Source organism: Agelaius tricolor, unplaced genomic scaffold (assembly GCF_023055355.1).
Source record: "Agelaius tricolor isolate 1412-34295 unplaced genomic scaffold, bAgeTri1.0.p SCAF_3, whole genome shotgun sequence".
Classification (NCBI taxonomy): Eukaryota; Metazoa; Chordata; class Aves; order Passeriformes; family Icteridae; genus Agelaius; species Agelaius tricolor.
Window position 1 is genome coordinate 26,035,651 of NW_027269263.1, and position 27,042 is coordinate 26,062,692.

The following is a 27,042-nucleotide window of genomic DNA, read 5'->3' on the forward strand; positions in this document are numbered from 1 at the left end:
GCATCTGCTGGGTTGCAGTTGGCAGAGTCACACCAGCAGGACTGTGAATTTTGTGCCAGTAAAACTTTCAGGGTAATGCTCCAAAAGTAATAGCTGTAAATATTTATCTTTTATGCTTAAAAAGCCTGACTGCACAGAACTGCTAGATGCTAGTGCATGCACTGGAGGCATAGGAGAAGGGGAAAAATGTCAAGGCCCAGCAAGTTGTCTGCTAAGGTCCTTCTAAGGTAAATTTTCTGTAGCCTGTTAGCAAGAAATCGTCCGTTTTAGAGGGAAGCACGCATTGGAGTGTTTTGTTTTCTCAGAGAAGTGTGGAATTTGAAGCCAGGTCCTTTGGCTTATCTGTTGTAAACCATGACTGTTTCTCAGCACCACACCACTCAGTATTTCCTAGAGAAGGGATTCTGAGAAAAAAGAAAGAGCCCCAGTTCCCTAGAAGCATTAAATTAACACAAGGGATCTGTAAACGAAACAGCAGAGGTTTGAAAGCCTTACCCTTTACTGTTTCCTGCTTTCTTGGAAAAATCTCAGTATTAAAACAGATTGGATTACATTACAGGACTAGTTGCTGCTGAAGAATTTTATTTTGGGTTATAAAACACAATGTTTGCTGTTTTTCTAATTCAATTTGCTTTTACCTTCCTTATGTCACACTGTTAGTAAGGCTCCTGTGAGAAAATGCAGGTTGTTATTGCCTGCAAACTACCCCAATTATCATCTGCTCTCACTTTGTAAAGTAATGTGGGTAGAAACCGTGTAGTAAGTATAATGCTGATCTAGAGAAGTATGTTACGATTTTAAATCCATTTACAGCTTTTGCTTTGGGCATATAAAAAAATGACGTTAAGAACTTGTTTCCCAACAAAATCCCCAACCTTAGAAGGTTAACATATCTCTAAATTAAAACAAACAGTAATCCTAATACTACCAACCAGTTTACATCTCTGAATTATAAAATGTGAACAAGGGATCTTGCAAATTTTATTTTCAAGGGTTTGTGCCTTTGTAGTGAAGTTTTCAGCTAGAATAACAACATCAGCAGCCTCGTGTGGACTCGGAATAATTTCTCCACAAACGGCTGACTGTAACTGCAGCCCTGTGCCTGCAGTCCTGACAAGGAAGACTCGCATTTAACACAGTGGGAATTTCTGCCAGGTGATAGCTACGGGATCAGGCTTCCTGGATAGGATAAAAATCTAAAGCGAATTTTTATTTCACGTTTAAAAGTTTTAAGTAGGTGAAGTGAAAATTCTTGGCTCTCCAAAATGACATCAAAGATTGAGGGAGGAAAAATCCAGGAGATTCTTGGTAGCAATATATTTAGCACCTTTCTTGGAATGTAATTGTTACTGGAAACTTTGGGGGTGTATCCATATGCGTTAACCGCTCTTATACAGTAAAGTCTGGTTTCTGAACTCATAGAAGTATTACACAATAACTACCTCAAGAGGCCTGATAATAAAATCGTAGCATTTCACAATAATTCTAAAGATAAAGAGGATAATCAATTTAAGCTGGAAAAAATATTCCATTGCATATGTTACTGCAATTACAATTTCTCTGCATACTGCAGTGATGCTTCTCACATGGCAAGCATGATCAGAGCTAAAAATATAAAAGTGGCAGGCCTAGGCAAGTAATTGACTTTGCCAAATTTACATATGTGTGTAAAAATTTGATTTAGTTATGTCTTTTTCTAAGTATCCATGGGCTTTGTGAAAAATGGGGGACAAAGGGAAGCTGCAGTGAAAACAAGTGATGCAGGTCAGGATCAGATTGTTTTTCCTGTTGTCTCTTAATAATATGCGTCTGTTTGGCTTCATCTTCCTGATGCCACCTGTAAGCTAAAACAGTGAGCTTTTAATGAAGGACATTAAATGATACCATAATGCCCATAAACATTAATCCTTCTTGAGATGGCACAGGACAGCACAGATTTGAAAAAGAGGGACTATGTGACTGAAAATCTATATCCACTGCCCAGTCTGGAGTGTTTATAAGCAGTTTTATTTAAAGGTAAGAGAACAACAGGACAGTCCACAAAAATCTTATACATTCCTCTTGACAAATACTCTACCACCACTACCTTTTTTTAAAAAAGGACATGCATCAATGTAAAATCAAACTGCCGAGCCATTTTTAAGCTAGACAGGAAGAAAATATAAATGACATGGACTAACTAAGGAAAATGATGCAAGAACTCTACAGATTTTTAAATTATTTATTCTGGTTCTTACATACTAATGTAGTTTCTAATATCATGAGCAGAAAACATAGACAACCAAACACACAGTTATTACAATATTAAATAATTCAAGTGAAAAAGTTTCTGCATTTTCAACTGAAATACTATGATCTTTTTCAAAAGATTAAATACAAAAATTATTGCTCAGACTTGCCTGCAATTTGCAGGTGACTTAAAATGACCTGAAAAATAAATTAAGATACTATTCACCAAAATGAATTCCTATTTGAGTATTCAAATCAAACAGCAACAAGGACAATAGCTCACATTATCTTTTGAATGTAATTTTAAAACTCACAGAATTATAGTAATTTTTGAGAGCAGAAGGAATAATTATGGTTCATACAGAAGTCTTTCTGTCTCCCAGCTGCACATGTATATATAAAGTTTATTATAAAGTAACTAAGTACTTGCTGAAGGAGAAAAAAAAATTAATTTTTGTTGTTCAATACACAGTATGCCTGTTCAGCTCTTAACACTTTCAGACTTATTTTCTTTTACTTCATCTCCTTCAGAATACATTCACCACTGACCATCAGATATTTCTAAGTGCTGCCACTGTCTGCCTTGGGACATGAGGGGTGCTCCTTATTATAACAACTAAGTCCCAGCTGCATTAGAAAAAGCCATTAATGGACTAAAAATATGCCAGGCTGTCACAACCAATAAATATCCATGTCTGAATGTTTTTAAAGGAAGTTAATGTTAAATCTAGGTACTCTGAGTCGCAATTCAAATAGAAAGGAAACTGTCTGAATTCTTCCCTCTCTTCTAGAATGCAATCCCTATAAACTTCTGGGAACTTTGGATTTCAGGAAAATCAGACCAATATTACACAAGCATATTGAACTATATGGAAATTAATTATTTTAAACTCTTTGTAAGTTTCTACACCCACTTCTTTATATAGATATCTATGTGGGTAGATGTGCACACAAATCTATTTTAGACATTGCATATGTCTGATTTCTTAAAAAATCTTAAATATTGATCAGATATTTTGTGATTAACCTAAGTGCCAAGCTACCCACAACCAACAACAATAAAACTATTCTCAGAAAGCATTTTTCTTAGGCTTTTGTAATATTTGCAGAAACAGTTCCATATTTTTAATATTTATAGCTAAAAAATATTCTACTGACAGATTTATGTAAAAACACAGACATACTAAATATTTGGTAAAAGTCTTTGAAATAAATATGATTAGTGAATATGGTACAGTATTAGCTGTTTTATATAAACATTCAAATTTTTAGACTATTATGCTTTTCTTTTTATAAAGAGGCTGTGCTAACTAATAGATTTTTAAAACTTAACAAATATACAAAATATATTTATTTTGCAAATAATATGCTTGGAGGAATATACTCCTGAATTAAATGTGGATGATCTGACAAAATATTTGCTTTAAGAACAGGGAGTGACCGAATTAGAAAAGCAAATTCATTCTGTCTGAAATATTTAAGCAATTTAGTGGCTTCCTAGTCTAAATCCTACTCACAGTATAGAATATGAAACAAGTCAATAAAGCTTGGCAATAAAGCCAGAGATAGTGCTGTAACTGATGGTCTTGGGTGCAAAGGAAAAAAAGGCTTAAATGCAGAACGTAGACAGATTCTCAGTTGATGGCCCACTTGTTTAGCTGCTTTCAGTGGGACTATGACAATTTAAACCAGCTGAAGACCTACCCCACCATTTTCTTGTTCAAACAATTCAATATGATAATGAAGAGAAAGGAGGAGGAGAAAGGAGGACAAGATTTCTAATAAAAGGAATACTACCACCTGATTTTGTGTTTTCTTTATTTTTTAAAAAGGCAGAGCTCAAAATCAATAATAATATCCCATTGTAGATGTGGGACTGAAATCAATAAAACACAGTAAATTCAGTTATGGGAAACAGCTTTGAATGGTTTTAATTATATTTTCCTAGAAAGGCTTATAGAACGTTATTGATATTTGACCTGGAAAGTTCTGTTTTCTATTACAAAGTACATAATATCAATACAGCACCATATATGTCTGCATTCAAAGTCCTTAACCCTTTGCAGTCCCCCAATAAAAGGAGAAGCAGGTGGATTTAATTTTTTTTCCTTAATCTGAGTAAAACAAATGTCATCAAACCTGTCACCTGTCATAAAGCATTAATCCTCAGTTGAAGTAAAGAAGTAGTGGGGTCTGAAACACCATCACATTCTAGCATGACGAAGAAATAGAGCAGACTATTTGTCTATGATGGTAGCTGTATGTTAACTGCTAAGATATCTTATTTTACAGCTGTCTCATTCTTTCTCTCTCCTAAAGCTGGCTCGTTTACCTGGCATCTCTGGAAGCCTCTGCCTTATTCCACTTTTCTAAGTACATATACCAGCTGATTGAATCTTTTATTAAATTAGATACTGATGAAAAAAAAAAAAAAAAAAGAAAGAAAGAAGAAAAAAAAAAGCCATATAGCATGAGCAAAGAAATCCAGTTTCTCAGAACTATAACTTTCAAATCCATCTGGTCTGGGAGGGGGACAATAAAATATATGGAAAGTGATTAAGAAGCACTCCATAACAGCCACTCTAGCTAGCTACCATGGGTCCCTGTGGGTCCATCCACCCTGTGCATTCATAGCCCAGCTAAGCAGCTCCACGAGATGCATAAATGAATATCATTGCCTCCAGTGAATGTAAGAGAAAGCAAACCAGCAGTAACTTGCCCAAAGCAATGCTTTAAATCAGTGTTAGAACTGGGAGTAAAATTCCCAAATCATTCTGCTTTCCTGGTTTAGGCACCATTCAGTGAATCTCAACACACAAAAAAAAAAAAAACACAGCACACAGACAAAATTTACAGTTTGGTGTGAAGGGAAAATTATTTCAAGACAGGAGCATTGTGACCAAGCAAACAACAGCCAAATAAATGCATTCAGGCTCAATCAGAGCACTCACCTAAAATGGGACTGCTGATAATCCTCAGAGAAAAGTGGGTAATTTAAAAGCCCTGGGCATTATGAGCACACCAGTTCAAGAAAAATGCAGGCACACTGTGGCCAACAGTAACCACTTCTTTACTTACAGTACATATACTCTCTATATACATGTGTTTGTATAAAAACACACACACACATATATATATGTACACACTCCCATAGACACAGAACACAGCTCTCCATGATGACTCAGTAAGGTTAGAAGTGAAAAGGAGCTGCACAGTACTTGAAAGGATAACAGAAATGAATGGAGACAGCAAGGCTCAGATGCATGCCCTAGTCAGACATCTGCAGGATACAGAAAATCAGAGCTATAAATAGAGGTTAGAAATATACAGGAGTCACTGGTACAATAGGCTGAGGGATTTGTTTCAACACCTTGGCATGCTACGTAGAGCGATCTTTAAATCCATTACAAAGGGAATATATAGTGAGAGTGAAAAGGCAGCAAATGTAAATGATTAAAGGAAACAACCTCCCACCCAGTTAATGCTCTGCTGAGTTATGTCCTGCACCAACACAGCTTCAAACTGATACCAAGGGGACACCAACACACAAAGTGATTTTTCTTCTTCTTTTTCCTCTTTTCTTTTTTGTTTTAAATACTAAAACAAGGTTTCTTAAGAGCCACAGTTAAAATGCAACTGTTAGCCCTAAGAAGGCAGGGAAGGAATTTTTCATGAGTGAAGTTTTATTCATAACTCAGTAATCCAGGGATTCTTTCATGTTTCTCAAGAAGCTTTACACTAACCAGCTTGATATTTGGATGGATGGCACATATGGGAGTGGTTTGAAAATGCCATTTACTGAAAGTGTAATCAAAAGGCTCTTCGGGTAGTTTTTTGATGCTTGAGGAGGAAATCTTTGGAGAGACCATATACAGTGATATAAGGGCAGGGACTAAATTCATCAGTCTTAAAGGAGAAGGGAGTTGTAGTGTCCTCAGACTGTGACAATCAGTCTTTACAAGTGTGAGATTTATGGCACTTGGGTAAATGCACTGGATCAAGCTAAAACATAAATCAAAATGTAGATGAGACCACAAAGAGGGTTCAGAGACAACTCAACAACAGCATGTCGGGAGATGGCTTGTGACCTGCAAGACAGGATGTAAAAGGTACAGTTAAGCCTGGGTGAGAGAGCCAAGAAGTAGGAATGTACAGAGCTACCAGATCCTTTAAAGAACACAAATCTTGCTCATTTACCACAAACAAATGGAGATCTGCATGTCAAGGAAGGGATGAATGAATTGGGGCAGCAAGACTGCAGTCTGAAGAGGGAGCTAACAGGCTCCAGAAAGTGTTGTCCACATCCCACCCTCCCCTTTGCTACTGACCCAACACCAGCAGCTCTTTCTCCACAGGAACAACACTTCTGGTTGCTCTGCCTAAATGCCCAGCTCCTGGCATCATTTTACCAAACACCTTGGCTGTCCCTGGTTTTTGTGAAGTAAGAGCCCTACATTCTCCACCAAGAGAAAAGGCAGAGGAGACTTGAAAATGTTAACCCCTCAAGAGTTAGAAACTAAACCATGCATTGCTCCCTGTGCCATGCTTGCAGCATGCCCCAAACACCCCTCCAGACCATGCCAGGCAGAAAGGCAAATGGTCTTATGCATGGCCTCAGCAGAGAGCAGATTTTTGGGATCCTGGTTTGGCACCCAGACAAAACTTAGTCATGGTCGAGATCGAGACCAGAGTTCCCCATTTAAATCTCTCTGTGCAGGCATAACTGTCATGTGAACAATCATTTAAACCCCATTTTCTTTGGTAATATTTTTAGGAGGAGAACAATGAGATGGCATGTGTGACTGCAACCCATCTCCCCCACCCGTGGGAACAGAGCAAACAATGAGCTTTTTTACATAATTTTTTGCTGTTGACTTAAAAGCAGAAATTCCTTTTTCAAATAATTTTTATGGATAGTAACTGTGTCCTGGATGAAGATTAAGATCCACACAAACTACAGATTAGTTTGGAAAATTCATCTGTCATAAATCAGTTGGATCAGAAATTCTGAAAAAATAGCATAAAGCAGCAATGATGCTTGTTGACAGAGCAAACTGAAACCCTTTAAAAGAGCAAAAATTCCTGAAAAGTCAATTATGCACTGTCAGTTTTAGTAGCCAATTCAAGACAGAACATGACAACCAGACGTTACCAGCTGCAAATCTTATCTCAGTCCCAGAGGAAGGGGGAAAGACAAACTTTAGCTAACGTGCAATATCATACAGACAAATCAAAATAAGTTGAGTAAAGAAAGTGGAGGTTTAAGCAGCTACTGAAACCATGAGCTCAGCAGAATGACACGTGACATGTGTATGTCACACTAGTTTCCTCTTTTCCAAATGCAATACAAGGTGTTGATCACAATCTTCTGAAAGCTTTAAAAACCTGTGCTGCAGTTAGCAAAGATTCTGTGGTAAGTTATGAATACCTGGGTTCATGCCGGTGTTAAAACTCTTCTCCAGCAGCCAAAGGTGCTTTGCAAGAAAAATTCAAATCTTTGGAAAGCACATCCTCTGAAACATCATGCTTCAGGGCCCCTGGGTCCCAAGGATCTTCAGTATTACAGCAGTCAGCTGTATTTTCATTTATGAGTTTTAAACACAAACTACAGTAAAAGCTTCAAAGCCTAACAATAAAGAACTTTCTCTAGATCAAAGCTTTCAAGGTTTATATTTATGTACCTGACAAAAAAATACATCATATTTAAGATGCCTGACAGCTATGTTCCTTTAACAAGAGCTCCTTCTCTAATCCCAGTGCTTGATGGGAATGTGAGACATTTCAACTCTGAGATGTTACCTAACACTAACTGGTCTAAAGTTCAGATTTCCCATATATGTTCCTTTGGCCAGGCCACAGAGCAGACCTGCAAACTAGCACCTTCATTTTAAGATATACATAATAAAAGCCAGCAGATGCTGCAGTGACTTCTACTCACTAGGCAAGATTCTTTACAACAATTTAAATAAATTATTAGCAAATTAAAAGATTTTTCATGTCACCATCCAAAGGTCCTTCACTATATTCCTTTACAGATTACAATTTACCTTTTCCTCCATAGTAAGAACAAAAGCAGAACAATATATTGTGGAAAAACAAAGGGGCAACAAAAAGACAGCCTTGCCTAATTCATAGAAGTGTGTTTATTTACCAAAAAAACTTTGATGAACAGGTATTTTCGACCTGTGGTTCATATTTCTTACGGTACAAAAGAAAATAAGAACGTTGTATATCAAGAACACCTTTTCCTTAATCTTCCTTTGAAATGGTTCATTTGTGCTCAGAAAAAAAAAACAGCAATAAAAACAACCCAAAACTCAAATCTTCAACTTGCAGAAGAGTTATGACTGGCTTTATCTTCAAACAAGAAAGATCCTTTAAAGTTCCAGACTTTGCAATGAAACTACAGCAATTATTGAGCTTTGAAGATTAATTTAAACTCTACAAAACAGCTGCAGACAACAGTCAAACTTTTCCTCTGGATTTAGTAATGAAGAAAACTACCCTGAAATTAAATTCTGGTGCATTTTACAGTATAAATGTAACAGACACACACCTTCTGTACCAGGAAAAAGCTCCAGCTGCTATGTATTGTTTGTTCAAGTACAAGACTAGGTTCACCAGGGTGCTGCCTAAAGCAAAACACTCAACTTGTACAGAGGGAAAAAAGTAAGTGATGCAAAACAATTCTAAAGACAAGCCATTTACCTCTCTTCAGTACTGAATATCATTCACTTAATGCAGATTTCCCCCTTTAGAAAACACCAGGAATAGCAACAGTTTCAGCTTTCTTCCCATAATCAAAGGGTCACCAGCTAGCCTTAGTACACCACAAGGTAAGAGGATCATAGTCTGCCAGAAGCATCAATTCTCTTGAACAGCCTAATTTCAGTTACTAAAATATATTCCTTTTCCATAGGAAATAAACTACTTAGGTATGTATATACATTGTAAATTCAAGCTACCAAAGTAGGGTGACCCATTCAAAGCTGAGAACACCTTTCATCACTTCCTCATAACTTGTAGACAAAAACAAGTGCAGAATTGGTTGCACTTCTGTCAAAATGCTACATGCTCTCTGGCATTTGTCTGCAGATGCCAATATTTATTTTATAAATCTGAAGTCGTTGGGGAAAGCTTTGTAATAGCACATTTCCCATATCTTAATCCTAAATCATACGTTGTTTTGAGTGACTGTCCTCTGCCTCTACATCTAAGATAATTAATTTTGGTGTTCCAGACATGGCATATGCATTTTGTTCACATAAATGTTGTATTACTTTGCATCAAAATAGTTATGACTGTGATATTAAAAGACAGAATTTTTATTAGCTACCTCCAGTCAAATGAAAAAAATCAAACTGAGTAGGAAAACCTATGCCTAAGAAGGCAGTCACTGAAAACACTAGGTTTAAATGCTCATTTTCCACTTATCCTTTCCTAGACTACTGTCCTGACTGGATTTCCTACCTGGGACAGGCACCAGAGGGCTGGATGTGGAGAAACCAAGAAAATCACTGCATATGACTACACCCAGGGCAAACAACTAAATAACTATTTAGTGCAATACAACATCAAGGTAAAAGAGAGGCTTGAGGGTCACGGTGTTCAAAAACTGTAAGAGCAGAGGGCCAAAGGGGAGTTTGAAACAAGGCATCTGATGCCATTTTTCTGTCTGGAGACAGGACAGTAAAAGGGAGTGGAAAGAGGTCCTATCACACCGTTAGGATTCCCCCAGTCAAGCTTCCCTCTCATGGCTCTGTGCATATTCAGCTTGACAGAGCCTGGCAAAGGTTAACAACAGTTTCCTTGACACCACAGGTGTATTAAGCAAAAGAGACCCAGCATGGCTGTCCTTTCACTGTCTCTCATCCCAGTGGTTATACCACAGAAATGCTGAACAAAACCTCAGGCATCTTTTTACAGCTAAGACCTGATGGGTTAAGAAAGTTTTCAGAGCAACTGCAAGTCTGCTATAGGGGAAGGAATATTACAAATAATATAATAGATCCTACAGATGGGGAAAAATCATCAAAGCCTTATACATCCCTACAACTCCAAGGCAAGGCAAAAAACACTGATAAGTTTGTAATACTGCTTATACAAGGACAGGAAAGGATAAGGATTCCATCTGGAGAAAGCCCTTTCTTTACAACCAAGATGAGGAAATCTGTAAAGCATAGTATGAGGAGTAAGCCCATCAACTGTGGTCAAGAATCAGTGGGTATCACTACACAGCTGCAATGATGTAAGAAAAAAGCAGTAACTGTAACAGTGCATTAGAATTTGCATTTGATATATAATATCCTGGAAGAGATAAAAGATCATCTCAGCAAGCTTGAATGTCACCTCTGCAAAAGAAAGATGAACACTTTTGTAGAAGGTTACTTCAGGGTCATTTTGGTATTGACAATTTTTCCCACAAGGAAGAAATAATATCCAAAAACTTAAACACAGTATCCCATTTCAATGTCATTTTCCTAATAACCATGTAAATAACTCACAGCAGTACCTCATGGTGAGGCAAAGCAGACAGCTCTTCATACTTTATATATTCTATGTGTCAGTGACTTTTTTTTATACCTTGTGATACCATTGGACTCAGAAGGTGGCAAGAAAGAACATGAAGTAATGATGTACTCACTCCAAATATCCTTATGAAGGCAGAACATGCAATCCTAGAGAAAGATCCAATTAATAACTGCTTTCAGATCATTGAAGATGCAATACAATGACACTCATTTTACTCACAGAAATTACATTAAGCTTTTCTCTGGTACGCATGACCAATGTGCTTTGCATGCCAGAATTAAATCAACTATATGTTAAAATGTTGACTATATATAAAATGGTTATGAACAGGAAAAGAGCAAATCAAGAATGCAAAATCTATCTAGAATGGAGAAAAGGCTCAAAAGTTGTGGCATAGGCATGACTGGAATCAGGTAAGGGGAAAGGAGGCTCTTAAGAATTCATGTAAGGGGGCATTCATGTAAAGAGGATATTCATGTAAGGGGTATAGGATTTTATATCCTGCTCCTGTATTAGTTTACTCAATAAGCACAGGACCTAACCCATTCAGAGAGTAGCTCTTCATTTTTAACATGATGATATAAATGCTTTTCTTCATGCACAAGATTAAATTAGAAGTGAGTAACTAAATAGTGAGAGCTCTATGGGAAGAAAAAGGGTTGTGGCAACAGCTCATAGAGTCAACAGAAACTGAGCAATAATAAAAGCAAAAAGCTACACTTACAGCACAGAACAGGAGAAAAGGATTTTGTTTATTGGTACGTATCTGAGAGGTATACAAATGTTAGCTGGTGCCAAATCAGAAGGGTAATTAATGCCTGGAAGTACAGAATCTCTTACTACCTTCCTCTTCCCACCAAGAACAGGCATGCTTTGATGCTCCAGGATTTATTAATTAGAGTTATTAGATCCCAAATTGCAGGATTTCTGGATATTCTGGATTTTCCAGCCACGTGTGGAAAGAGTTCATAATTAACCCACAGGCAGTAATGCAAGACAGTGATGAAGTCTGAAGAGCTCTAGGCTTGTGTGGATATGTGTATCCCAGATGATGCTGCTGACATGACAACTGTCCCAGAATGAACCTACGAGTTAAAGACAACACACAAAAATAGTGTTTGCCTGTATGGACATAAATGGGAGAGTTTGCAATTTTAAGTAAGCAGCATACTATTTAGTACAAGAAGTACTAGGAATGATGATTGCACAAATAATTCATAACCCCACCAGGAGGAACCAGTTGGAATGAAAACAGTATCAAGGCATAGACATTCTATATATTTCTTCAACCTGGAGCTCTGAAGATTCACAGACAAAACTTAGCCAATATCTGATCATATTTAACAAAAGCATGCTGAAGTTGAAAAACCAAGATGTAGTTAGTGTACTTGGTCTTGAGGGGCACTATTACCAGAGCTAGACACTAACAAATACACACAATCTAAGTAAAAGGCCTATACACAAAAGCAAGAAGCTAGTTCTGCCTTTCCTAACACTTACAGGTAATTTAAACACAGAAGACTTACAGAGAAAGTAATGGGATTACTGTTGCTATAGTTATCAAGATTATTTTTCTGCAAGTCCCTAAGTAATTTCAGCACTTGTCAAAGAACTTTGGAATTGGAAGAAACAATATATTTGTGCATACAGAAGAAGAGAAGGAAACCCCAGAACAAGGCCCTTTTAATCAGACAACAAAAATACTCTGATACAGGAGGAATTTTACCAAGTGTACTGAGTAGTGAAAGCCAAAGCTGTTAAATCATAAGTTCAAGGCAGTAAATCACAGTTCCCTTCATATCTGGCTTTGTGGGGAAAAAAAAAAAAACAAAACAAAACCCAAACAAAACCAGGGAGAAATTCTCTTAACCAGAGCCTGGTATGCCAAGAATTTTGTAAAAGGGTGCACATACCAATGGCAAAATGAACGCTGGAGTGGACATTTAATCACACTAGGAATGTCTCTGATCAGCAGTATCATTAGTGAGGAAAACACCTTGTCATGCAGCAGGCTAGAACACGACACTCAAGTGAACAGCAGAGTTACACTCCAATGCTTCATGATATCAGTCTGAATAGAAAGGCACCACACTTTTTCTCTAAAATAACTTGATGTTTATTCTTTACTCTACTGTAGGTGGAAAATTGCAAAACGAAAGAAAAATGCTAACAGAACCCAAACAAGACACATACAACCCTGTGATATTCCCCTGGACTCCCTGTGCTTCCTTCAGTGGAAACACAGTTGGTTTCACTCCTACAGACTCTTTATACACACATTATAGCCCAATCCTGTGGCTAATTAAAGTAAACTTGGAGCAAGTAATCCCACTGAGGCCAATGAGCATGCTAACAAGCATACAGTCACACAAACAAATGTTTGCAGCTTGAGTCTGACAATACAAATATATTAACCCAGATCTCTAAAATTAGTTATTCCAATTAAATTTTAGCAGGGCACATGCTTCCACTAATTGGAATATGGACAGCATGCAAGATGACTATTGCCTTCTGGAGACTGAGGAGCTCCTTTCAGGACTTTGTCTTGTGCAAGGTTATCAGATCAATGTAGTGCCATGCCAGGAGCTGCACAACTTTATCTTATCTCAACAGAAGCATGGTAACAGCCTTCTAATAAAAAATAGACATTGGTATTAATAATTTCTTCTTCTATATTTGACCCCTTTGTCATACTGGAAGCTGCACAATCTCTTACATATGTAACAACTTTAAAGAGACAAGTGAAGTGTGTGTATCTACCCTCTGCACAGGAAAAGCAGAATTGCACTCAGGTAAACAACATAAAGAAAGATCTGTTTAACATTGCTATGTATGAGAACTAGGATGAATGAAACACAATGATAAATGCCAGCAAGACTCTTAGTTACAGGATCAATTCTATTCCATTCAGGTGCAAGGCAGGGACATAGTTTTATCTTCAATCCCCTTACCCCAGAACAGGTCCAAATTATTCTGCTGAAATCCATGCACAATTTCTGAGGAAACTTAGGGGAATTAAGGAGGGGAAGCACACCACACAAAGGCCAGCACACCAACTCAGAAGCTGCCTTAATTAGCCCAGGTGAAAAAAGGAGAGGAACTCAACCCTATCTCTTCCTAGGACTTAAAAAAGTTCTTTCAATTACTGGAAAGGACTTTATTCAAATTTCAATATATGAGCTCTCTCTTGGAGCTATGCCTCCACAAAATATATACAAACACAGCTGAGGGGGCACTGCTTATATAAACCATAGATGAGCTTATCAGGGAAGTGTCTAAGACATTAGGTCACAAGGAGGGATCTTACCTGTCACACTGTGGGGCGATATCAACATTTCCATGTGAAAAGCTGCACCTCACTGGCAGGACACAGCCCTATCTGCCAGGAGGTGCTGCAAACACCCACAGGGCTCAGCACCGTGGGTGAAATGGCCAGAGAAAGGCACAGCCATGCACCCACCAGCAGTGATGAGAGAGGCACTGCACTGCTTGGCGTGGCTGACAGGCAGCCTGGAACCTGCCCAGAGCCTGGGCACCTGGCTGAAAGCACAACCAGCAGCTTGCTGGGGAACGATTTAAGGCTCCCCGTTTAGAATCCAGGTGTGCCTGCAAGAGGAATGCCCTGAGAATCCTGAGTTAATTTCTACTGCAAACAGCTGGATAGCATTTCTAGCTATAACCTGAAGTTGCTTTTAAAACAAGCACTTTGCAGATGTACTCACCAGATCCACCAAGAGTACATTAACCAAGGGGATGATGTAAGAGTGTTCTGCCACCCTAACTGCAGCAATCGCTGGTCAAGAATATGGATATTAAACTAATCTCATGTGGGATGTAGGAGAACTGGATGATAAAGAAATAAATGACTTCTTAATTAAATGGAAGAGGAGTATGAATAAAGGACATGTCAGTTTCAAAAGCTGAGCAAACAAAGCCATTGCTTACAGTGAATAAAATCATAGTTAAATTAATATATTCTTTGCATAGAGATTCTAAAAAGTACTGGCTTTCCTTTTCATTCCAGTTTTTCTTTCTCAGTGGTTACTTTGCCAAGGACTCCTATGCCCCTGCTTAAAGGGAGTACCTGCCTGTGGAGGGAGCCTACCTGCCACCAGAGCCAGCTAGAGATCCCTGGGGCTGCCAGGGCTTAGTCAACCCTTCACCTGTTGAAGTCCTTTTACTCATTCCTAGCACGTATTTTATTAGAAAAATCAAAAACTGAAATAGGCTGTTTGTTAAAAAACTCAACATATCATTAACTACAAATGAAACCTAAGACTTTTCAAAGCACATGCATAGGACTAAAACTGCCTTCTTTAAAGCCAAGGGGAGCTTACCCTTGACCTCAACAGGAGAAGGGTTGAGTGAGCTTGGGTTAACGATGAGCACTTTTGAAAATCTCAGGCAAAGTACTGAAACAGTAAGATTAAGAAGGCTGACAGAAGAAGTGGTGCACTAGTATGGATTTATTTACCTTGATCCAGTGCATTAATGCTTATTTCCTGCACATACAAACCACCTTATATAAATCAAATTGGCTCCTTCTCTAAATGCAAACTGGAAGGAACACTGAAGCTTCACTTCAGTTTGCAGCAGTGGAGACAGTCAAAACACGTGTACCACTCCTCACCAATACATCAAAATATGAGGTTTTCTCATTCCCAAGAATGAATTACTCAGTTACAAGTTTCCTCAGGTACTCTGGAGCATATGTTATTGTGTATCTGAGGGGCACAAGGGACATTAATTAGCATCAACAAATTTATTCACAGAAAAAGCAAGAGCAGGAAGAAAAAAAGAAACTGACATACTGAAACAATGGCCTAATGGGAAAAAGAAGCAACAAGACTGGTTTTCCATTTACATGATTGCAAAGTAGATAAAAATTGGCTTTAAAAGTCTTGTTTACAAAACAATAAATGTCCTAACAAGGTAAACTGTATCACTTAGAGGTAATGAATGATATTTGGGTGCTCTAGTTCTCCTTCACATAAACAAATATATGACTGTAAACAGATATGGAATGAAAACTTAATTGCATATGGCAGTGCAGGGAGGGTTTCAAGATGCACTAACCATGTGTAATTAACTGTATCCTAGAGGAACCTGAGAAACATAATTCCTGATTAGCCACCAGTTAGATGGACATCGAAGCTACAACCACGATCTTCTTAGACCGGTGGTCCAACCTTTCAACCACTGTGCAGGGCACCCATTCAGTCCATACCTTCCCAGCTAGCCACAAGAATGCTACAATAGTGTGCTGAAAGCCTTGCTGAAATCAATTAAATGAAATCTGCTGCCTATTCACAGAGGCAGATGTTTTATTATAGAAGGCAAGAATCAAGTTGCTTAAGCTTGTTTTACCTGTGGTGTACCCAAGGTGGCTCTTCCCTGTTACTTTACTGCATTTTGTGCATTTGGCTTACCACAGCCTACCAAACATGACAAAAAACAGCCTCTCAAAGATATAGTCCAGCTCCCTCAGATATATCCCATCCAGCTCCATGGATTTATGGAGAACACTGCTTGGAATCAATCCCTTCATATGAGATCACCGAGCCCTACAGTCATCTTTAATCTGCTGAAGTATTATAACAATATGAGAGAGCAGCAAAGTCTGATGATTGGCCAGGTCTTGGCAACCTTTGTGATCCAGTCCTTTGGGAAGCAGCAAACTTTGGAAGGCATCAGATCTGGTCAGCACATGGAGGTCTCCACTTCCTACACCAGGGAGTCTTCAATACCAGTTACCAATTGCTTCCTCTTAGTGGTATTGGTTAAGAGTAGTTGATTGAGCACAGCTGGTCTAAACACCTCTCGTGCCAGAACTCACTCCTCCTTTCTTGTTTCCAGGCCTATATGTTTTATTAAATCTATATTATTAATATTAGCCTCACATATTTGTGTTACTGAGTACAACACCAAGTATGGGTATATCTTTCCATTAACTTACCTGAAAGAAACTACTTGAGGCTGGAAACAAGACTTCCTAACACCGATGCTTAAAATTTAGGCCTCTCAAAGTGAAAAAGTAGGATATAAGCAGCATAAAGCCAGCTACTTATGAACATGACAAAAAAATAAAGCAAGCAGATGCTATTTAAATTGAAAGAAAAAGAAGGAAAAAAAATCTATACACATATTAAACCAAAAATACATACATAGAATGCTCCATAGTACCAGAGATGTCAATGACTTGTCCATGTCATGATGCATACGGTTCATATTGAGTGCGTGCACAAACCTTTACTGCCAGATTTCACAGATCTCACTGCGGTCAGGAACACAGCCAAAGCCATAAATGTAACACCCGATTTTCAGGGGAGATGGGAATGTGGAAAAGAGTTTGGGAAATTCTCCTTTGAGGATGCCTTTGAACAGCTCCAGATAACCAGAGGACATTTCCTGCAGCCTCCAGGCGTTAGGATGTGGCACAAGGGCATTCCTTCATCTCCAGGTCAACCAAGTGAGGCCAAGACTGCTAAGCCCATCCCTTTCCTTCATACATACATGGGAGGAAACTCCCCCTTCTGCCACTAGACTATACAAGAGAGGGGAGGGAAAGAGAAGAAAGGAAAAAAACTACAGACTTCTGTCCACGATTTCAGAGAGAGAAAAGGGATTCCTCAGCTGCTTTTCCTATCTGACATCTAAATGGAAAAGGCAAGAGATCAGGCTGTTTCCTTACTGCAATAGATGGGAGAGCAAGCAGGATAGGAAGAAGGCAGGAAGCAGCCAACAAAAGGTAAGAAGAGATACAAAAATTATGTACTAATGCTTTTGCATTTGAATCCAAATTCTTAGAAATCCACAACGCAGCAGTGGAAAAAGGACTTTGGGAAAGCTGGGAGGGGATGGAGGGAAGTTTGGCTTTCTTGGGATATGTACGTGTTTTGCTTTGCTTTGTATCTGCATGCTTCATCCAAAGGGTTAAACAACATGAAGATTTCTACAGCTATACAACAACACACACTCCCCACACATCCAGGGAAAAACCTCAACCAGGCTAAAATTTGTTCAAATGAACACCCAAGTCTAGCAGGACGCTAATGTTTACCAGGTACCACAACAAAATTATGCATTAGAAAATATTCCCTGCCTAGTTGTGAGAGTACAGCTTTCCCATGGCAATTCTGATGCCCTAAATTCACTAACATTTGCCAGATAGAAGCAGCTGCTCTAGGACTCCTTTGGCAAACACCGTATCTCACTTTTTTGTTCTCAGTATGCTGCAATTTCCTGTGGAATGAAGAAGTCATCTATACTACAAAGAGGTGCAGTACTAACACTTTTAGAAGTAAATTATTTTACAGCACATATATTATGGAGAGAAATAGAATACTTGGGCTGAGAAATTCCCAAGCGGAGAGAGATTAGAAAAACAATCTGATAAACAAACACCATCAAAACTTGTATTTTTTTTAATTCAGTGCAAAATATATTGGGTAACTGTTGCTGTTCCTAGAAAGAAGGGAATTCTGTTGCCAACAGCTGTAGTTTTTCATAGGAATTATAAGACTATATTGAAGATTTATGCTCCTGACAAAGGCATAAAGCTATCCAAACTAGGGCAGAAAAACCAGAACAGTCATTTCCCAATGAAACAGACACACATTACTTTTGTTAACTCTTACTATGGCAGAAGTTTTGATCTTCAAAACCAGAAACTCATGCTGTGGTTGATGTTTATAATGATTAAGTCTCGCAATGCCACTCTGCACAGCGTGAACTGGCTTATCACAGGTTGTTATACAAGCCAGAAAGATACCCTATCACCTTTAAATCAATTCAAGTCATAAATACTTACCTCCAAAAGCACATGACTTTAAACTCCCTTCTTGAGATTTTGGAGTTTTACAACTATGCTTTCCCCAGCTTATGAAAAAAGAATGAGGGTTCCCTTACGAGAAAGGGGACCCTAGGCAAAAGGCTGTCTTTGCATGAAGTAAACAAGCAAGGGGAAGAAATCTTGAGTCTCTTTGCTTCAGTTACACAGATGCAAGTGGCCCTATCTGCCTGCACATCACCCTCCTGATTCTCATGGAAAAACTATTCCTTGTGCTCTGCGGGATTAAGGTCTTCTGTGTTCAATGGAACTACATCAGATGACAGAATACAGAACTATTATTTTTAAGTCAACTGACATTCAGCAATAAAACTCAGGATATCAGAGGTTTTAAAGTTCATTTATTTGCAAGCAGCCAAACAGCATAGTCTGTGTTGAATCCTGGGCCAATTTACAGCTCTACTCTATGCTGTTCCATGAACATTACACCGAGTTACACAACTTGGGAATCAATAAAGCAATTGCCTTGAAAGAATTTGCTCAAAGATTCACAATGAGTCAGTGGCAGCATCTTGCCTAGATCTCAGACTTTGGCTTCCATTTTGCAGTTGCTTGGTCCACCAGATCATATTTATACAATATCAACAAAAATATTTTTCTTTCTGAAATTGCTGTTTGTTTGATTTGTTGGTTTGGGCTTGTTTTTTACTAGGAAAAGAAAATAAACTAAAAGTTTCTAAAAAATTATGGTTGTGATTTTCTTTAACCAACTATACTTCTCAGCTGTAGGAAGGACAGAAAGCATGATCTCTTTGAATAAAATGCAAAATAATTCAAAGGCCTACATAAAAAAAATCACTGTGTACATCCCAGTTTTCAGGTTCAGATGGACATAATCTAATAGTCTATTTAATTACTAACTGGAAAAATCCTACATGTAACCTCAGAGAAGCAAAAGATGAAAATAAAACCTTCCATCAAGGATCAATTTACTACCACTCCTTAGTCCTGCAAAACGGGCTGTAAAAACAGAGGATATTTTCCTTAGCAGAATCTTAAGTGACCATAAGCAAGTGAACAGAAAGCATTCCATTTCCATAGTATTTATGATCCAAAGGAAAAAAAAAATTAAAATCTGGGGACTTAAAACCAACTTCCATTTTAAAAGTTTTAGGGTCTAAAAGAAGAATAGTGTATATGTGGCAAGCTTTTTTCACCACAAATGGCTTCTTTAAAACAAATTACCATTGACAAATAATCAGTTAGAAGAGGAGTTTCCAATAAGGCAGAAGTTAAGTTATCTAGCATGGCACTAGAGAACACACTTAATTTTAAATGTGCTTATAGTTTTATTAGAGCCAATGGTTTTTTCCATGCTTAAGGCTAAGCATATGTTCGTGTACTCCGCCAAGACAAAAGCTTCCAAGTCTGTTGTTAGAATGCAAAGCGAAGCTTTTTATCCCAAACCACATTTTCTTGCATGTAATCAGCCCTGATGCTGCCACCATAGTTTCCAATTCATTCCAGGGCGCACTCAGCATTTATGAGGGCACAGATGGTGCTCTCTTTCTTGGGTTTCCAAAGAACATGCCTAAATATTAAAACAAACTTGGCTTTCTGCCTCCTATCCTGTTCTTACTCTCTGTATTGCCACCATAAAAGTAACAGTAACCTTTGATCTAACCTGGAAGCCTTTTCGAATTAACACAATTTGGCAATAGGACTATCAAGTACTGTCAGCCCACTCAAAACCAGAGAACCTGATATGCAGAAATCCAGCACACTAGTCACAAGTGATCAAGAGCAGGAACAAGCAATCCACAAAACAACCAAAAGGACAAAAATTGGTAACAATTTTTTCGGTAACAAACTACACGATCCCGACGGTATTTAATGGCTGTGTATGTCTGGAACACACACAAGATTATTCAGCAGCTTAAGCAGCAATTATCAAATAAAGAGGCTGATTTGTAAGGCAAATAAAGAGCACTAGCATGACAGTATTTAAGTGAGCAAGGCCTTTTCCAGCACACTCAATGCCATAGTTTGCATTATGCTGAGAACTTTTAGGCAGCACAGGACGTTTATTCCCAAATTTTGAAAATTATTTACTCATCTCCAAGCACGCACACACCAACATACACAGAGACCAACAGAAAGACCAGCTGTCAGAATATTCCATGAAAAATGTCCTAAGGTAAGATAATCTCAGATTTGTCCAGCAGATCTTGACAAATGTTCTTGAACATGCAGCTAACTGAGACGCAGGTGGACATGATGGTCAACAGGTCTTAGTCACCCTTCTTCACAGGCTTTCAGTCTCACGCAAAGCACACTGACACTGGAAAAATCACATGTCATGTGCATCAAGGTAGGTATGACCACACTCCAATGGGGGTACAGCAGGAGGGAAGGGCTTGGAGAAACATTGATCAGACTGCTTGGAAAAAATGTTCCCAAGTGAGGACTATTTCACTACCTTGCTGGTAACATGAGGTTAGCAGCCAGTGCATGCTGCCAGAAATGTGCATTTAAAGCAATTGTCTTGACTTCAAAACAGCTCAGCAATTGCATGCATAAACTGGTAAAGAAATCACATCTGAACAAACATCTAGTCTAGAAAACTAGTTTTAGAAGTACATTTAAATGCCAAAAAGCCATAGATTATAGTAAATAATCAGTTAGCTCCTAAATTTCTTTTAAAAATAAGCAACGGCTAGTAATTTTGCAAGTAATGATCCTAGATATTTGCACTCCACTAAATATAATAAACTAAATAAATCTAAATTAGCATATACTACTAAATAAAAATTACATTAAAATCATAATAAAAGTAAACAAATAAAAACTCTGTAAATATAAATGATTCCTGAACAAACCACTGTAAAACTAACATAAATGAAACAGTATTTGATATGGATGGCAAAGACACTGTTCTGCAGCTAGTCAAAATTACTTTTCATAGCCCATTCCCTTTGAGGCAATGGATTATGGGTCCTCCTATATGCTAGCCTCTCCCAAGGTAGCCTTTCCTGCTGTCTCCTTGTGTCCTGAAACTCAGCCCTGTTCATGTCTCAAACTTTGCAATATTTCCTGGTGTTTGAGTAGCTTCCAGGAAATTAAGGCTGTTCCCTTTTCTTGGTATCATGAGTTTACATGACACATGACTTGAAATTACTGGTATATTCAACACTTTTGAAATTATGGCTTGAGAACAAGCTTCAAAATAGCAGCAACAGCAACCCTGGCCTTACCTGAAGGATCTTGTATTGTCATTTCCTTACGCTTCCGCATCAGCTTGTCCTTAACCCACGGGAACTCCTGCAAGGAATCCAAGAACACATCAAAAGCTTTGGGTCCTCTGGTGGGGAGAATATCAAGGAGCATCATAGTTTTCCTCTGACTAGTGGTTTGGGCTTTTATTTCTTGAACATGACTGTCTGTGAGAATCCCTTCTTGGTAGAGATACTGAATAACGAGTCCATCCACCAGCACCTCTGTGCAGAGCTCCAGGCGCAGGGAGCGTAAAAGCTGCTTGTCTCTGGCATCCATCAGGCAACCTAGAGTGTGCAAAAAGGAGTAAGGAAATGTGTGAAGATTAAAATACTTCAACCTTTAACATCCAGAAGTGATTTCTGAACATCTAAAAGTGATGTCTGACACCTGTCAACCTTCAGAGAAAACACCAAACTCAGAATCACCAACCTGGCAAAACTACTAATGGTCCCCCATCATCTTCTTTCCACTCAGATTTCACTGTCACATAAGGTAAAATGATCCAGTTTCTGGGAAATACTAGACAAGAATAGAACATTTGGCATTACAAAAACCAGTCCTTTGCTGGAGTGAAACCCATGCCAAATAATCCTGCTAGTTTAGGTCCATACTAAAGGCAGCTAGGGTACTTGCCAGTCCTTAAGAGACACTAACCCTCCCAAAATTAAAGAGATATCACACCTGACCACTGATACAATTACAAAAACAGCAGCAGTACAGAAGCAGCAGGGACAGAATCAGCAGGTAGCTTTGGCCTACAAGATGCAATTCAAGTTTAAGAGGGGTAGAAACATACCTTAGGTATCAGGTCATTCTCACCCCTGAATCATCCTGGAAGACAGCTCTGGAACTCAACTGTTCTGATGAGAAGAAACTTTCTTTGAATTTCCACCTCAAATTTCTCCCCTTCTATTTATAAGCATTTCTTCTGCCAAAACTGTTCCTTAGCTTAAATAGCTCTTCTCCCTCTCTTCTAATGTGTTCACAGGAAGGCATCAGATGCCCTCTGCCAGCTTCTATGTCACTTGACTAACACTCTGACTAGACAAAAACTGAAAAAGATGCATTTTATAGCCACTCTTCAAAAGAATAATCAGGGTCCAGAAAGACCAAACAGCTCATCCAAGATCAAGTCAGCAGTCCATGCCAGATCTTCAAATCAAAGTGTCTCGCCCAGTCCTTAATGACAAACATATCCCTGGGCCCATTAATGGCACTTGAAAAAGAAAATGACAGGACAACACAATTAAATACCTTCTCATTACTAAATAATGAAGTCAAAAAATAGCAGCAAGTGTTGAGTGTGATTACCAAGAGGGTTTCTCACAACTAAACTAGACACTGCTGTTTGAACCACTAGACCTTGAAGAAACTCTACTTCGTTCAGCTAGAGGATACAAGCAAGGAGAGACAGAATTTTCAAAGCTTTTGCATGAAAGCTGATGAGGTCTTTTTACATCAGAGGTGCCTGCTGACTCCCAGGGCCCCATCAAAATTGTGTGGTTGGCCTGGTTGTTAAAATCCAGGAGGGTGACCAACAGAACATACTGGCATGTAAACAGCACCTTCGACAGAATGCAAGAGCACAGAGTCATGAGAGAGAGACTGGAAAACCCTGTCTCACCCTGACATCCTCTGACAAAGCCACTTTCCAAAAATGCTTTCATCAAGTGTCAAAAGCACTGCTGGAAAGCATCTTGCTGGAGGACTCCATCTTTCCTGGGCTACCCAGTGCATTTCTCATCTACTGAAGTGAATTTCAAGGTGCTTACCTTCTGTCTAGGGATCATGTGGGAATCAAACACTGCTATGCCAGCCCATGTCCCTAAGAAATGCTAGTTTGCCAAGCACAGTTCAAACATCAAACTCCATCATAGACTGAGGCAGTGCAAGCAAGGAGACGGAAAAAGAGCAGGCAGGAAAGAGAACTGGATTTTCCCACTTGATGTTAGGTTGCTAATTTTGGACAGGTGAAGCTGAGGATTCCGGTCTCCAACACATAGAACCTTTACACTACAGAAAGCAATCTCTGGACTAGAGCAAAATTCAGGCAGTAAATCCTACTACTTCTTCCTTCTAGAAGAACACCCTTGAGCTCATGAAGCACTTGCAGAGTTCAAGAAAGGCATCCAGCAGCACCTCTGAGGGTGTCATCTAAACCCAGGCAGAAAACTGCTTCAGATACTACAGAATTTTTGTGTTTCACATTCTGAATGGGCCCCAAGAGTCCCCATTCAGGAGCCTCCTCACATGCTGGATGACTGTACAGAACTTGTCAAGTTCGTCTTCTTCCCAACCAAAGCAGCCAACCCTTTTCAAAAATAAAGCTCTTACAAACCAAAGGTTTGCACCTTTGAGCATTGAGAAATGCCTGTCAAGCCAGGAATCAGAAGGGAGAATTTCTGCTGTAAAAGCCCTTTGCCTTGCTGACTGCAGAGGGCACACAACTGAGGGTTTAAAAGTCCTGGCACTGGCCTGGTAAATTTCCAGGATGGGGCATACTGATTTCTAAGGTCTTTTTAAAGATAAAGTATTTCTTTGTGTGTGTTTACTGTGAGAATCAAATGTCTGAGTTAGGAACTAAGCAGCTAGGTATGGAAATGTATCAGGATTTTGATGTGTAACAGTGTTGGGACAGAGTGCAACAGCTTTAGTGCAACACAGAATTAACAAGTTCATTTTAATCACAGCCTGTATCTAGGGGTTCAAAGTAAGCTCTGAATTAAATTTAGTCGAGTAATTTCACAGAAAATGAAAAATATGAGATGTCCATTTACCCAAAATATGACTCAAGCATTCCCCAGATATGTCTCAAAATTGACCTTTTCCATTATAAAGCCAAATTTTAAGAAATATAGCCCATGACCTGCTGAATGAGCACAGTCCTTGACTCATCCCCACACCAACACAAGCAGGTTTGCATTTTTCTGGATCTGACAGAGTAACTGTCCATGAAGGGGGACAAAACTTTTGATAAGAACCCCTTCTGACACTAAAAAGGCACATTCACTCAGTTTTCTTGCTAGACACATTTCACGGTTTTCTGGAACACCCACTGCACTCACCTGCCTAACCCATGAATTATTCTGGCTCTCACAGCAAGCCTGTGGGTCAAAAGTCTTACACATCCCCCCACCCCGTCAGAAATAAAAAAAAAAAAAAAAAAAAAAAATTAAAAAAAGAAGCAGCAAGTTTTGCTTTTAACGTCTTCCCTGCCGAGGAGTGGCAGCTGCTGCTCCGGTAACAGCCAGGGCCAGCTGCCCGCACGGCGGCCCGAGCCCCCTCAGGCAGCTGCAGCCCCCGGCCTTCTTCCCGTCCCGGCCTCCCGCCGGGCAGGGCTGCGCCAGTGGAGGCGGCCCCGCCGCCCCGGCCCGGCCCGGCCTCCCCGCCGAAGCCCGGCCCCTGCCCCGGCCCCCGACCGGCTCCGCGGCACCGCTCTGCCGCTTCCCCCTCGTCGGCGCCTGGGGCGGGACGGGACGGGACGAACCAAGTGGAGCCGTCGGCAGCGCCCGGGGGAGCGAGCAGTGTGCGGGGAGCGCCCGCCGCTCCCGCCCCGTACTTACACGAGGGGAGCGGGAAGCTACCCAGGACGCGCCGGCGCCCGCGGAGCTTGCGCGGGGAGCACCATCTTTGTTGAAGGCAGGAGGGCTCGGCCGGAAGCCGCCGCCGCCGCCCTGCTGCGGGCCGGCCGAGGAGGGGCGGCCGCTCCCGGCCCGCCAGCGCGGGAGGGGCCCGCGGCCGCCATGTCAGCTGCGGGCAGCCGGGCCCGGGCGGCAGTAGCCGCGGCTGGGGAAGGGGCCCGGCGGGGCCGCCGCTGCTTGGTGCCGCCGCCGCCCGGTGCCGCCGCCGCCGCTGCCGCTGCTCGGTGCCGCCGCCGGGGCGAGGGCGGGAGCGGGAGGTGTCTCCGCCAAGGAGGCGCCTTTCCCGGAGTTCGGAGGACCTGCTGCGCTCTCAGGAGTCAGGGCGGTGGGGTGTTTAGTGAGGGGAGGGGTTGTGTCTAAAATTAAATTAGAAATGACGAAATTAGAGTTTTAATGACATTAGAAACAGCTGATCTCATTACTCTCTAGGCACACTGGTTCCTATTTTTGAGTATGCGCTAAACTGAACTTCATCGTGGTGCTGGCATCCTCATATCAAACACAGAGCAGTATTATATCGAATACTGTACACATTTGGCTTCATTACTTTCACCTGGACAGCCTAAAAATGAACAAACTTTAATAGATGAAAATAATTTGTTCAAGTAAGAGCTGGCCTGTGTCTACCACATTGCTATGCACACTCTTGTTGTTTTATTCCTCTATTACTGAATGCTGTATTATTCACTTAATTTTATACGGATGCCTGGAAGTGAAATACAGTAGAAAAGAGAAGACGGTGATTCACAGCACTGTAAAAATGAGGCAGTGTCACTTTCACTCACACATCATGAAATAACTTTTTTCCATCTTTGCATAGGTGTCAGGTGTCACACGGGATTGAGTGGTGTCAGCCCTTTTTCTTTCATGTCGGGACCGCAATGGCGATGAAAGGGGAAAAAAAAAGATCTTCCAGTGCTGGCACGTACTACCTTTGAAGCTGCAGGCAGGCACAGCAAGCTGGCTGTGGTCTGCACAGCGTGCTAATACCTACCCTCTGGAAAAGCAGGAAAGGTGGTTGCTGCACTGCTGCTAGAAACGTCATCACCTTGTGAATCCCATTTGTACACTCTGTTTGGACTAATCGTACAAATTTAAGGGTATTTGAAATACTTAAGGGTATTTGGAAGCTAGTGGTGGAAACCTTTACGTGCCTTTCCTAGATACTGTACCCAAGAAATACTTGCCATGGAAAAATGTAGCCAAGAGTAGAGTTCACATTCTGCCTATGCTTAACATGATATTTATCTACAAGATTTTGCATAAAGATAGGCAGCCACACTCAAGAATCTTAAATCCTTTTCCTTTGATTTTCCTGTGGCTGACAGTTGAGAATTTATGTAGACACAGAATGTAAATCAGCCTTAAAGGCAAAGTTTGTATGCTGGTTTTAAGAAATGTTTTTAAAAAATCGATACACATGTCATGTGGCCAGCTTCTGCAGAGATGCTACTTATTTGGCAGTTTTCAAGCAGTGTTTTGGTTTGATGACATAACACTTTTATCTGTAATTATTTGCAGGTAATAAATTGGATACAGGGGTTTAAATTGCTTGTGAATAATTGATAAATAATA

General features: G+C 39.9%; 1 protein-coding gene across 2 annotated transcripts in view; it reads right to left on the reverse strand.

Moving 5' to 3' along the window:
• CRADD (CASP2 and RIPK1 domain containing adaptor with death domain) overlaps positions 1 to 25,783 on the reverse strand; it is a 74,810-nt gene extending 49,027 nt beyond the window's left edge. The window contains exons 1-2 of one of the 2 annotated variants that reach the window (XM_071423284.1): positions 25,390 to 25,783; positions 21,805 to 22,110 (exon numbers count right to left, since the gene is read on the reverse strand). In XM_071423284.1, the coding sequence (XP_071279385.1) occupies positions 21,805 to 22,102 (298 nt within the window). In that variant the 5' untranslated portion in view covers positions 22,103 to 22,110; positions 25,390 to 25,783. Of the gene's footprint in view, positions 1 to 21,804; positions 22,111 to 24,891; positions 25,180 to 25,389 lie in introns of those variants that run through there. The other variant, XM_071423286.1, reaches the window with a different exon arrangement.
• Positions 25,784 to 27,042: the final 1,259 nt, after the last annotated feature.